The sequence below is a fragment of the Natrix helvetica genome, assembly GCF_964273705.1.
Source record: "Natrix helvetica genome assembly, chromosome: 14".
Classification (NCBI taxonomy): domain Eukaryota; kingdom Metazoa; phylum Chordata; class Lepidosauria; order Squamata; family Natricidae; genus Natrix; species Natrix helvetica.
This window is the reverse complement of record NC_138564.1, coordinates 13601705-13613656: the sequence shown is the minus strand read 5'-3', so window position 1 is coordinate 13613656 and position 11952 is coordinate 13601705. Positions and strand designations below refer to the sequence as shown.

Below are 11952 nucleotides of genomic sequence, written 5' to 3'. Positions count from 1 at the left end.
AAGGGGGGGAGGAGTCGCTGGCCACGCCCACTCCCTCACCACCCACTCCCCCCGCGTGACCTCACGGCCGCGCGCCCTGCGCCTGCGCGCGCCCCTCCTGCCCCCGTGTCAAAGGTCAGGAGGGCGGAGAAGCGGAAGCGCTGGGCATTCCGAGGCGGCGGAAGCCTCCGGTTCCTCCCGTTTCCCTCCCGGCCGAGCTCGGACCCCGCAGGCCCGGGACCCTCCGCGGGGCGGCCCCTATGAGTGTTTCCCTGGTGGTCCTTCGCTTGGAGCTGGCCGAGTCTTCGCCCGTGCCGGGCGGCTTCTCTTACAGCGCTGCCGGTGAGGACCGGGGGTGGGGTGGTCGTGGCTGGCTTTAGGGAGGCTGCGTGGGGGGCAGGGGGATGGGGGGGAGCGGCTAAAGGGAGCAGGAGAGCCGGGGGGGGGGGGCTGCCAGAGGAAGCAAAGGGCTGGGAAAGAGGAAATATTTAGGTCCTGCTATCTAAATCGGTGTTCTTCAGGCTTAAAACGGGTGGACTTCAAGTCCCATAATCCCCCACCCTGCAGGATTCTGGGACTTGGAGTCCACCCACCTTGACGCTCTGAAGCTGTCTGGGGAAGTCTTATAATGCCCCCAGGGTTGAAAAACGCCTGATTTAGAGCGACATTCGCCAGGCCTCCTTTATTTCCCCCCCTCTCTCTTTCTTTGTGGCTCGGTTTATCTCTTTGGCAACCAGAGGGGAGGAACGAGGCTCCTGGCCTCTTTGTAGGGCAGAGGACGGATGTGGACCCAGGGGAGGAAGGGAGGCGCCCAAACAGCCGGTGGCCTAACTACCTCCGTGCACGGGGCTGGTTCAGGTTTAGCTGGTCTGGTATGGCTGCGGTTGTGTTGTGCGGAAACTGTGTAGCCGCTGTGTGACTCATGCTTTTCAGCTACTGAGATGTCTGATGAGGGGATGCCGGAGACGTCGCTGGCCGCCGCTGCGGTGACCTTGGAGGGCAAGGTGCCCGTGGAGAGGGCGACCATCATCCACCAACACATCGGCCGGCGGGAGATGACAGATGTGATCATTGAGACAATAAAGCCGGATCCAGGTACCTGTGCTCATTGCTTTGTGCCCCAAGCAGAAGGATGAGCAATGCATTTCTCTAGGGTGTAGAGAGAATGATTGGTACAAATGGAGAAAAACTATTTGATTGGAATTATGTCTATTTCACGGTGTATATTTGTATGTATGTCTGTGTATGTGTCTGTCTGTCCATCCATCCAGCCAACCTCCCTGGTTAATAAGCAGCTGTTGAAGGCCAGACAAAACCTACCTTCTGAGGTCAGCTTGGCATCTAGCTGCTTAAGCAAGAAATTTAAGGCTCCTTTTTTCACAAAAATGCAGAGAATTGCAGCTGGGCAGGCAGGCTGTTAAGCAGATTCACTTGCAAGCAACCTTTGGGGAGAAGGTCTAATCAGAAATTAGTACTTCGCTCTGGATTGTTACTGGCAATGATTAGTCTTCTGGTACAGCATCGCTCAGAAATATGAGCTGAGCAGCTTTTCTGGATTCAAAATCTTAATGGCCTATTTTTATACTGATAAAGCATTTCTAAGAAATCCTCTGCCCTTCTTTTGCCCATTGTCTCAAAGCAGTGCCTTACCTTTATTATGAGAAAAGGTCTTAAGGAAGTATGGATTGCAGTTTGGAAGTGTCAGGGTTCTAACTTAATCTGTTTTTTGGATTTCTGAAAAAGATGAGGTGAAAGAGATGATGGACAAAGTTGGCGCAGCTGAGGCATCCTCCACTGAGGATCACGATAATCAGGATGGCCAAAGTGGAAGCAGTGGGACCACACTGGATTCTCCATCAAAGCAGCTCCCTGACCAGATTTCTTTCTTCAGTGGGAATCCTTCGGTTGAAATAGCTCACGGCATTATGCACCTCTACAAGACAAAGTAAGAAAGCAGGACTCACCTTAAATGCTTTAAGGCAGGGGTCTCCAAACTTGGCAACCTTAAGACTTGGGGACTTCAATTCTTAAAATTCCCCACCTTTGGGAGTTGAAGTTCACAAGTCTTAAAAGTTGTCAAGTTTGAAGACCAATCTTCTTTAAAGGATCTGGAAAGCTGCCATCGCAATGAAATTCCTCTTCCTCTGAGAAGGAAAGGCTGCGGCCGAAGGAGAATTCTTGGAGGTGAAGTCCAGGTGTCTTAAAAGTAGTTAAGATTGGTGAATACTGCATTATAGAGTTGAAGCAAAAAGAATGGACTTGCTGACTGGTCTTAATTCTTCCCTTGTGCAGCAAAATGACCTCCTTAAAAGAAGAGGTGCGGCGTAGCGCCATGCTGTGTATTCTCACAGTCCCTGCCACAATGACCAGCCACGACCTCATGAAGTTTGTGGCGTCTTTTTATGATGCCATCGAACACATGAAAATCATCCGAGATTCCACCCCAAACCAGTACATGGTCCTCATCAAATTCCGGACCCAGGTAAGAAGAAAGAGAGACTTCAGCTTTGGGCTGAAGGCTCCTTCCATGCCTCTCCTGTCTGAGATCCAGAAACGCGTAGGCTGCTCTTGCGTAGGCTGCTCTTGCAACTCGGAGAAAATGGGAGGTTATTAGTTGCTGGCCTAGAAAGTCCTGAATCGGAGAGAGGAAGGGGCTGTGTGAGCGCGTGCCGCTGGCTTCTTCTTCTTATGTTATTTGTTTTTTGAGGAGGTGGGGTGAGACGTCAAGGGAAACAGGCCTCTGATCATTTACAACGATTTGTGTCCCTCCACACTTCTCCTCTGGCTTCTGTGCAGGCAGATGCGGACAGCTTCTACATGGCTTGTAACGGTCGGCAGTTTAACTCCATAGAAGAGGACGTTTGCCAGCTGGTCTACGTGGAAAGAGCAGAGGTCTTCAAGTCAGAAGATGTAAGGCGTCTCTTATTCTCTGTTTCCTTTCTGGGGAGGGGGAGATCTCTCCCCAGTTAGCCATCTTCTGGTGTAAGATGCAGCTGAAGTGAGGCCAGATGGGGGAGAGTCACAGGGGGGGATAATACGGTGATAAGCCCCCCCCCCCCAGCCTTTTCTGATAGCCCAGAGGAAATTTGCTTACAGATCAGTTTGTAGAGGTTTCCAGTTGCTGTTCATTGCAAGTGGAAGTTGGACTGGCTAAGACAGGGTTTTCCCACCTGCTGACTGGGGAATTCTGGGAGTTGAAGTCCATGCACTTCCGAGTGGCCAGGGGTGGGGAAGACTGAGCTCCGATGTCCTCCCCTCCTGCAGGGGGCCAGCCTGCCCGTCATGGACCTGACAGAGCTCCCCAAATGCACCGTCTGCTTGGAGAGGATGGATGAATCGGTCAACGGGATCCTGACCACAGTCTGCAACCACAGCTTCCACAGTCAGTGTTTGCAGCGGTGGGAGGATACCACGTAAGACCCTCACGAGGGCGGAAAGGTGGATCAGAGCAGCAATGGAGATCCAAAAGGTCAAAGCCGGGAGACCTGGTTTGGAGTCCTCAAGGCCTCCTCTTTTCTCCCTTCTCCAGGTGCCCCGTCTGCAGGTACTGCCAGACTCCGGAACCTGTAGAAGAAAACAAATGTTTTGAATGCGGAGTCCAAGAGGTGAGTGAGCCTGGATCCACCTCTCTTCCGAAATCTGCAGTGTTGCTTCTTTGGGAGTAGAATTTGGGGGGTTTATTTCCCTCCCCCTCAACTTCACTTGTGTGGCTTCTCCTGTCGTGCAGAACCTTTGGATATGCCTCATCTGTGGGCACATCGGATGCGGCCGGTACGTCAGTCGGCACGCCTACAAGCACTTTGAGGAGACCCAACATACCTACGCCATGCAGCTGACCAATCACAGGGTCTGGGACTACGCCGGGGGTAAGCCCTGTTCCGCCTACCACCAGGCCACACCCCAGAGTGGACCTACCCCTGGCCGATCTATTTTGCTATACTCAGAGAGCAATCTGTTCTTGAGAGCAAGCCTTGGGAGTCCTTGGGTGGGGAGAAGTTGAGGGCCATCAAGATCACTTCTTTACCTCAACGGTAGCCAAGGAGCTCACCTTTCCAAGACCTCAATCTTCTCCCTTAACGCACACCTGAAGGCGGACGTAATTGGAGGTGCCACCTGAGCTGCTTTGATTCGGATCTTGATTCAGGATGACCAGTTGTTGTCTTTTCTCTAGACAATTACGTCCACCGTCTGGTGGCCAGCAAGACAGACGGCAAACTGGTTCAGTACGAATGTGAAGGGGACATGTGTCAAGAAGAGAAAATCGATGCCTTACAATTAGAAGTAAGTGCGCATCGCTGCTCTTCCCAGATGGTTCATTGGTGGAGATTTTCATGGCTAACTCAACGGATGTGGGATTTCATAGCTTGGGGTCGTCTTTCTTGAATGTAACCGGGCGTTGAGGAGACTTCTGGGATGGGATTCCAGCTGTCCTCTAGAACAGGAGTCTCCAACCTTGGTAACTTTAAGAGTTGTGGACTTCAACTCCAAGAGTTCCTCAGCCAGCTGAGGAACTCTGGGAGTTGAAGTCCACAACTCTTAAAGTTGCTAACGTTGGAGACACATGCTCTAGAGACCGTAAGGATGGCTTGTCCACTTTCTCTCTCTCTCTCTCTCTCTCTCTCTCTGAATGCAGTATTCCTACTTGCTAACCAGCCAGTTGGAGTCCCAGCGCATCTACTGGGAGAACAAGATCGTCCGAATAGAAAAAGATACGGCCGAAGAAGTAAGTTCCTCCTGAAACCTTTGCCCCTGTGGACAGCAGGAACCAGATCTCAGGGCCAGATTTGAGCTCCTTCCATTTCTGAATGTGTGCTTTGCTCTTGGGCCTTAGGTCCATCCAAGGGGCCCCTTGAGAAGGTCTTAGGGTCTCAGAGGCTGGAGGTTGGGAAGTCAAGGAAGCCATTTCATAGGCTGCTTTCTTCTCTCTGCTCAGTCTATGTTTCCTCTTCCAAAGCAAAGTCAACCCTTATCAAAGGGAGCTCAGGAATATTCTTCCAAGGAATTGGTAAACAAGATGTTCCTTTCCCAACCCAAAGTGTAAAAGATTTCGCTGTAGGAGTTACTGCTCACCCGGAAAAGTTCCTGAGGAAGATTGATCCTGAATTGGATTCTGAGCCATGCAGCTAGACCTTAAAACACCTATATATCATTTACAGATCAACAACATGAAGGCCAAATTTAAAGAGACTATTGAGAAATGCGACTCGCTGGAACACAGACTGAACGACTTACTGAAGGAGAGGCAGTCGGTGGAAAGGAAGTGGGTAACTTTTGGAATTTAGAACTGCACATTCCTAAAATTAGTGATCTGTGTGCCAAAGGCATCTCATGTCAGGGTTCCAAATAGCTTCCAAAATTAAATCAGAGTCCGAGGCAAAGGATTCCTCAAAGTTCCAATTTATTAAGAGAGCCACATTGGCTCATCTGGGAAAACCCGAATCTGAAAGCTTCCCTGTTCTCCACACCCAGTTGAAAGTTCAAGATCTTGCTTCCCATACCCACCAGCCCATCCCAATCTCCCACTGCCATGCTATCAGTTCCACCCATCCAATTCCGGTCAGACGCAGAGGTACAGAGACAAAGAATGACCTTGGCTTTCTAGAAAGAATTTTGTTATGGCTACATCGCATCTAACTCCATGCAATCCCCCCTCCCATTTTCCCACCATAGAAAATGCATAGCCAGCAGGAAGCCCTAGAGGGGTGCAATTACTTCCGGGGCAGCGGGCTTGTCAGGCTGCCCCCCTTTTTTTTTATCCTGGGAGAGGTCCTCATTTTCACTTCCCCTTCCAGGTGCAGCCAGCTGAGCACCAAGGTCTCCAAGCTGACCAACGAGCTGAAGGAAGAGCAGGAGATGAACAAATGCCTGCGGGCCAACCAGCTGCTCTTGCAGAACCAGCTGAAGGACGAGGAGAAGCTGCTGAAGGAGACCTGCGAGCGGAAGGACCTCCAGATCACCGAGGCCCAGGAGCAGCTCCGTGACGTCATGTTCTACCTGGAGGCCCAGCAGAAGATCAACCACCTGCCTGCCGAGGCCCGGCAGGAGATTCAGGACGGGCAGATCAACATCCCCATGGCCGCCTCGGCGGGTTCCTCCGCGGGGGGCAGCGGGAAGCCCTCCTCCCGCAAGGGGAGGAGCAAGAGGGGCAAGTGACGAGCGGGCGCAGAGGCGACGGAGATGACCGCCATCGGGCGCAAGAAGGGCGAAATGAGCGTTGTCTGTTTGGGCCAAAATAGGCTGGGAAAACTAGCCAGGGACGCCTGTCCGGTTTCTGGATCCTTTGCACTAAACACTCGGGGCCACCGACGGCCCTGCAGGCACCTTTCCCCCTGCTAGCTCGCTTGCCTTAGGCTCTCTGTAGTGAAACCCCAAGCGGCTGCCGGGCCCTCCTTCTCCTCCCTCCCCTCTCCTCCCTTCCCTCCCTCCCCGCCGTCTTTCAGCTCCAGGGTTTTATCCGAGACCTTTTCGCCTTGAAAAGAAGCGCAGGAACCGAACGGCTGACTGAGCCGCAGGTTTTAATTTCGGAAGCAGCAAGCAGGACTGCAGTCGCTTGACGTCCGGCCTCGGCTGGAAATTCTACCTGAATGTAGGCTTCCCTCCCCAGGAGGAGTGGGAGGGGGGGAGTTAGTGGCCTTGGGAGGATGGGGGCTCAGCTCAGCTGGAAGCCTGAAAAGGGGCTGGAGAATATCGGCCTGAAGTCCTTTGATTGGGGGGTCTGCCAGGGAATTGTGCCTCTCTTTCTTTTTTGTCCTTACGTGGTCCCTTTTCCTTCCTTCCCTCCCTCCCTTCTTTCCTTCCCTCCCTTCCTCTCTTCCTTCCCTCCCTCCCTTCTTTCCTTCCTTCCCTTCTTTTCTTCCTTCCCTCCCTCCCTCCTTTCCTTCCTTCTCTTCTTCCTTCCTTCCCTCCCTCCCTCTCCTTTCCTCCCTTCTCTTTCTTTTCCTTTCCCCTTCCCTTCCTCTCTCCGTCTCCTTTTCAGCTAAAGCTTTTCTCCTGCCCTGGTTGATCCTTGGCCATACCTTTTGTGGGGTCTTGTCCCATCTCGATTCCCACCTTTGCCCCTTAGGGGGATTTACAGCGAGGTGTGTTTGTGCCCGTTTGCCTTGGTGCCCGTTGGGTAGCTTCCGCTCTGTCCCCTGCATGCCCATGGCAGAATTCCAGGCGTGGCACTCTGCACCAGCGAGGCCGCTGGGAAGCTCCTGAGGTGAGGTGTAAACTCCTCCCCCCCCCATCCCCAGGCCTCTGCTCCAAACCCCCTTTTCTGAAAAGGAGGAAATAGGCACCGGAGATGTCCATTCTGCCCACTTTGGTGGAGGCATTCCCCAAGAAAGGAAGGGTGCAGGGCCCTGTGCATGGGCCTGATGGCTAGCAAAGTCCTCGCCCAGGCTGGGGGGTCGGTTTGGTTTGCTTGGGTTTTTTTTTTTTTGTCAAAAACACCAGATTCCCAGCTGCTGGCTTTGACTGGACCAGACTTTGGACTTTCTCCCTAGCAGCCTTAGACTTAGCAGCAAGCATTAGAACCAGCTAGGTTTTTAAGAAAGCTTCGTTTGCACAGTAGCTCGCATGGCACCCTGGTCCTACAGTGCCAGCGGTCTCCCTTTCGGTGGCTGTGGTGTTTTTGCTCCTTTAGCATGTAAGAGAAGTAGTAAGTTATTGACCAGCCCGGAGGCCCCCAAGTGACGTGGCGCTTCCAGAAGGAACCTGGCTGCAGGTCCTGGAAGGGGTCAAGCCAAGAGGCTTCAGTCTATTAAATGCCTTCATCCCGGCAATGGCATGCAGGGATAATGGTTTGCTTAGCATCTGGCCAAAGATCCTGGCTTGTTGTTTTCCTTTTATAAGCCAGAGCCAAAATCCAGGGCTTGTTCTTGGCTTATGAACCTTGCCTTCTTTTTCAGTAACAAGCCAGGATTCTGATTTTGGCCATAGTAAGCCAACCCAGATGCTTTCAACAAAGCACTTGGCAAACATCCAGGGTCATCAAACCCTAATTCTGAGCTAATGTGGCCTCAGCAGAAGTTGGGGTGGGGGTGGGGTGGGAATAAGGCTGTACGATGAGGAGGAACTCTGCGTGTATGTGTGCATATGACACTAGCATGCAGCTCCCCGATCTTCCCACTCCCTGATTTCTGAGCCTCTGAGGTCATGTTTTTCCTAAGATACAAGCAGGGGACATTTTAAAATTGCAACTGCTCAGGAAGGGCTAACTCGGAGAAGACAAGAGCCATGATTTCCGCCACACAGCACCCACTGAGGTTGTTGTTATTATTTTTTGAAGGATCCTGGGATTTATTTATTTCTCTTCTTTTGCATTGCTGTGCTCTTTTTTTTTTTGCTTCATCGATTTCCTTTGAAACGAGAGGAGGAAGTCAGTGCACAGCCACACCATCCAGCGTGGGGAGAAACGGATTCTGACAGAGGACGAGAAAGGAAGAGGGGATGAGTCCAGAAGGGACAGGAGCTGGTTGCGAAGAAAAGCGTAACTGCGTCTTTATTAGCAGGTTTCTCATTAGTCAACCATTGGAGGTGTGTGTGTGTGTGCGTGTGAACCCGTATTGCTCCTGCTTCAGCTAAGAGGCTCCTCTCCAAACGGATCAAGGCGCAGGCAGTTTTTAGAGGCGTTTTCGGTTCCGGTTTGTAACTGGGAAGCCCCACTTAGCGTAACTGAGGCAGAGCAATGGGAAAAAATAAAAAATCCTCCCACGGATCTCAGTTGAGAAGAGCCGGTCTTATTCAGGGGTAGCATATAGCTTGACTGGCGCTCAAAACAGCCCTCAGTGTCTACTTTTTAAAAGCTGGATTGTAACATCAGCAACGAGAGTGTATTAAACGGGATTAAAAAAATCCAACCTGTGATATTTTGTGCATAATACGCGTGTTTGGTTGTAAGAATGCAGCTGTCACCAAGTTGTCTCTCACCCCCAGCTGAAGATGGGCAGAATCCAGGTCTGTGTAAGAAGCCAGACTAGAAACTGTGGTTGATATACGGTATAGAGGCCCACAAGCTCATCCGTTCCTTCCTTAACCGTCTCTCCTTAACGCAATTCCTTTCTGAGATTCCCTGCTGAAGAAAATGAACTTTTTTCTTAAAAAGGAAAACGAGAAAACGTCTTTTCTGCTGAGAAAAAGCTCTCCTTGTCGTCTTCTAGCTTAATTATGAAGCCCAGGAAGGAGAGTCCAAAAAATTTTTGGGGTTGTGTGCTCGCATGATTGCTACTTTAACTTCTCGGGTCCCTTCTCATTTGTAGGGTGTGTGTGTGTGTGACTGAATCATTGGAGATCTGTTTGCAGGGATCCGTTTAGTTCCTCTTGTTAAGATCGCCTGGTTTTTGCTGCCCTGTTTCTTTGCTAACCCTCCGATAAAGTGACTTTTGTGAGGACTGGGGCCTTGCATAGAAACAATGGGTGCCAAAGAGGCCACCAGACAAAGGGCACATTGAAACCCAGCAGCTGTTCCAACCATGGGCCCGTCCTTTGTGGTGGTGGAGAGGAAGCGGCAGGGCCAGCTTTCCCTGTTGGGCACCCCGGGAGCCCTTTGCTAGTTGGTCACGGAGGTTGAAACGGCTGCTTCTGCTGGATCCCCCGATCCCATTTGGCTGCTGAAGGATCTAGGAGAGCCTCCCTCGGTTTTCCTTCATCCCTGGTTGCTGGTCTCCTTGGACGAGTTGGGCCAGGCGGAGAATGCCAGTTTTCAAGCTTGCTGGGTTCAGTGGGACCTATTGGAAGGCATCAGGGCTTTTAGCAGAGGGGTCTCCAACCTTGGCAACTTTTGAAGACTTGTGGACTTCAGCTCCCAGAATTCCAGCCACACTGGGGAATGCTGGGAGTTGAAGTCCAGAAGTCTTCGAAGGTTGCCAAGGTTGGAGAAAGCAAGCGTTGCCAAGTAGTCCTTTTAGTCTTCAGAGGGCCTTAAGTGGCTCTACAGGTGGGTCAAGCCCACCCTCTGTGGTGCCCCCTTTGCTCTATTGGGCGACTTATGGGCAGTGCCCCCTTGCGACCCCCCTGTCCTATCCAATACAATAATTGATTTTCTCCTCTTCTTCGCGGCCCCGTTTTCACCTGAAGCATCTTTAAGACCCTGAAGCTTCATTTTAAGCTTCATTTTAGTCGGTCGCAAAAAGAAATGTTTTATCTCTGAACAGCAAGGGATGAACTGTAATTTGTTTCACGCCAATGTGTCCGGCCGCCAGACGGGGGTCTTTGCTTGCCCCCCTCCCCTCGAAATCTTCAGCTGGGTCCCTCCCAATGGTGGTTTTGCAGCCCCTCCCCTCCCCCCCCCCTTTGCTCCCTCTTTTGCTGAGCAGCCAGTTTGGGAATGAATTCTGGAAAGTCACAAGATTGCTCTTCTCCTTTTTTGTCTCTGTGTGGGTCACAACAAAGATGTCACCTCTCTGGGTACTTAAGCAATTCCTCCCTCCCTGCAGTCAGTTTCCAACTAAACAGGAAGCAAACTCAGCATTTTTTCTAAATAATTAAGCAAACATCTATTATTGTCTGCATGATTTTATATATACACGTAACTCACATCTTGGGTTTTTCCCATTTGCAACATCCATTTTCCAGGGATCTTTGCAGATTCGAGGGGTAAGAGAGATCTCGGGGGGGGGGCAAAAACCATTTGTGCCTCCTAAAACCCAGTTTTCGATTGGTGGGTTGCTTCGCATCTACATCTCAATCCGGGTTTATTAAAATAAATAAAATCTTTATTAATAAAGACCCCCCCCCCCCCAAGTATGCAAACCGCAGATCCCGAGGTCGGGCGAGTTCAGAACGGCCGGGTTGAACTCGCTCGACCCGAAGCCGGAATGGAACCGCTTGGAAAGGAAAATCGGTAGTTTTCACGTGTACAGTTTTTGCGGCTCGAGCTGTCGTGTGAACGGGGGCTTCTTTCGCCAGCCGGAATGAAACCGGCCTCGGTTTCTCTCCACCCTTGAAGGAAGACCCCCAGGAACGGACGCTTCCCCCCTCCCAATCTCTCCACCAGCGGTCAAAGTGGAGCGCAGGACCTCCAAGGGAGCGGCCGTAGACCACAGCAGCAGCGCCCCTTTTGCAACCGGGCGCCCGCCGCCCTTCGCGCCGTTGCCCCGCGGGCGCCTTCCGGGCTCCTGGAAGGGGAGACAGCCGGAGCAGGTCGGAGGGGGGCTTTGCCTGCAGATTCTCCAAATTGGGGGAGGGGGAGTGGAGGGGGGGTCCTTGCAGAAAAAGGGCGGGGGGTTCCCCGTGGAAGCGAGAGTGCAGAGACCCCGGATCAGTCCCATCGCCCAGCACCACTCTGCATGTGCTCAGAGGCCGAGTGCAAGGGAGGGGGAGGGGGTCGGGGGCGCGCGCGCGTGCCCGGGGCAGCAGCAGCAGAAGGAAGGAAGGAGGGAGGGAGGGAGGGAGGGAGGGAAGCGGTTCCGGGGCTGGGCGAGCAATCGAGGCTGAGGCGAGGCGGGCAAGGCAGCCTCCTCCTGCTCCTCCTCCTCCTCCTGCTCCGCCCCGCGGCCGGATCCCTCCGCGGGCCTCCTCGCCATGGCGCTGAAGCCGTCTCCGCAGCCCTCGCCGCCCCCGCCGCCCCAGCCGCCGCCCGGACCCTCCGCAGCCGCCGCCGCGACGCCCCCGCAGCCCCCGCAGACGCAGCCGCCGCCGCAGCCCCCGCCCGCCGCCCCGGCTGCCCCGGCTCCCCCGGGCGGGCGCAAGGCGGGCGGGGCGGCCCCGGGAGCGCGGCCCTCGCTGGGCAGGTGGGTGCCGGACGGGGGTCGCTCGCCCTGCGGGCCCCGCTGCGTCCCTGGCCGGAGAGGCCGCCGCTGCCCTTCACGGCCGGCCGGGAGGGAGGGAGGGGGGAGGAGGGGAGGGCAGCGCCGCGGCCTGCTCTGCCGCAGGGACCCCGCGCCGGGAAGTGAGGGGAGGACGGGACCCCCACCCACCCAAAGACCCCCCCGGGAGGGGAGGGGGCTCCCCTGGGCTGAGGGGCTGGGTCTCAATTCCCCCCCCCCCAAT

At 53.5% G+C, this 11952-nt stretch overlaps 2 protein-coding genes across 5 annotated transcripts in view; both read left to right on the top strand.

Annotated features, from left to right (window-relative positions):
* The first annotated feature begins 98 nt into the window (after positions 1–98).
* On the top strand, positions 99–8836 carry BRAP (BRCA1 associated protein). The gene is made up of 12 exons (XM_081966497.1): positions 99–321; positions 913–1074; positions 1723–1924; positions 2272–2461; positions 2776–2889; positions 3244–3392; positions 3509–3584; positions 3707–3845; positions 4151–4260; positions 4613–4702; positions 5136–5239; positions 5772–8836. Exons 1-12 carry the CDS (start codon positions 240–242, stop codon positions 6130–6132), a joined length of 1779 nt encoding a protein of 592 aa, XP_081822623.1. The 5' UTR covers positions 99–239; the 3' UTR covers positions 6133–8836.
* A 2596-nt stretch (positions 8837–11432) lies between these two features.
* ATXN2 (ataxin 2) overlaps positions 11433–11952 on the top strand; it is a 30627-nt gene continuing 30107 nt past the window's right edge. The window contains exon 1 of one of the 4 annotated variants that reach the window (XM_081966351.1): positions 11433–11693. In XM_081966351.1, coding sequence (XP_081822477.1) covers positions 11485–11693 — 209 coding nt within the window. In that variant the 5' untranslated portion in view covers positions 11433–11484. The remainder of the gene's footprint in view (positions 11694–11952) is intronic. The other 3 variants (XM_081966352.1, XM_081966349.1, XM_081966350.1) reach the window with 3 other exon arrangements.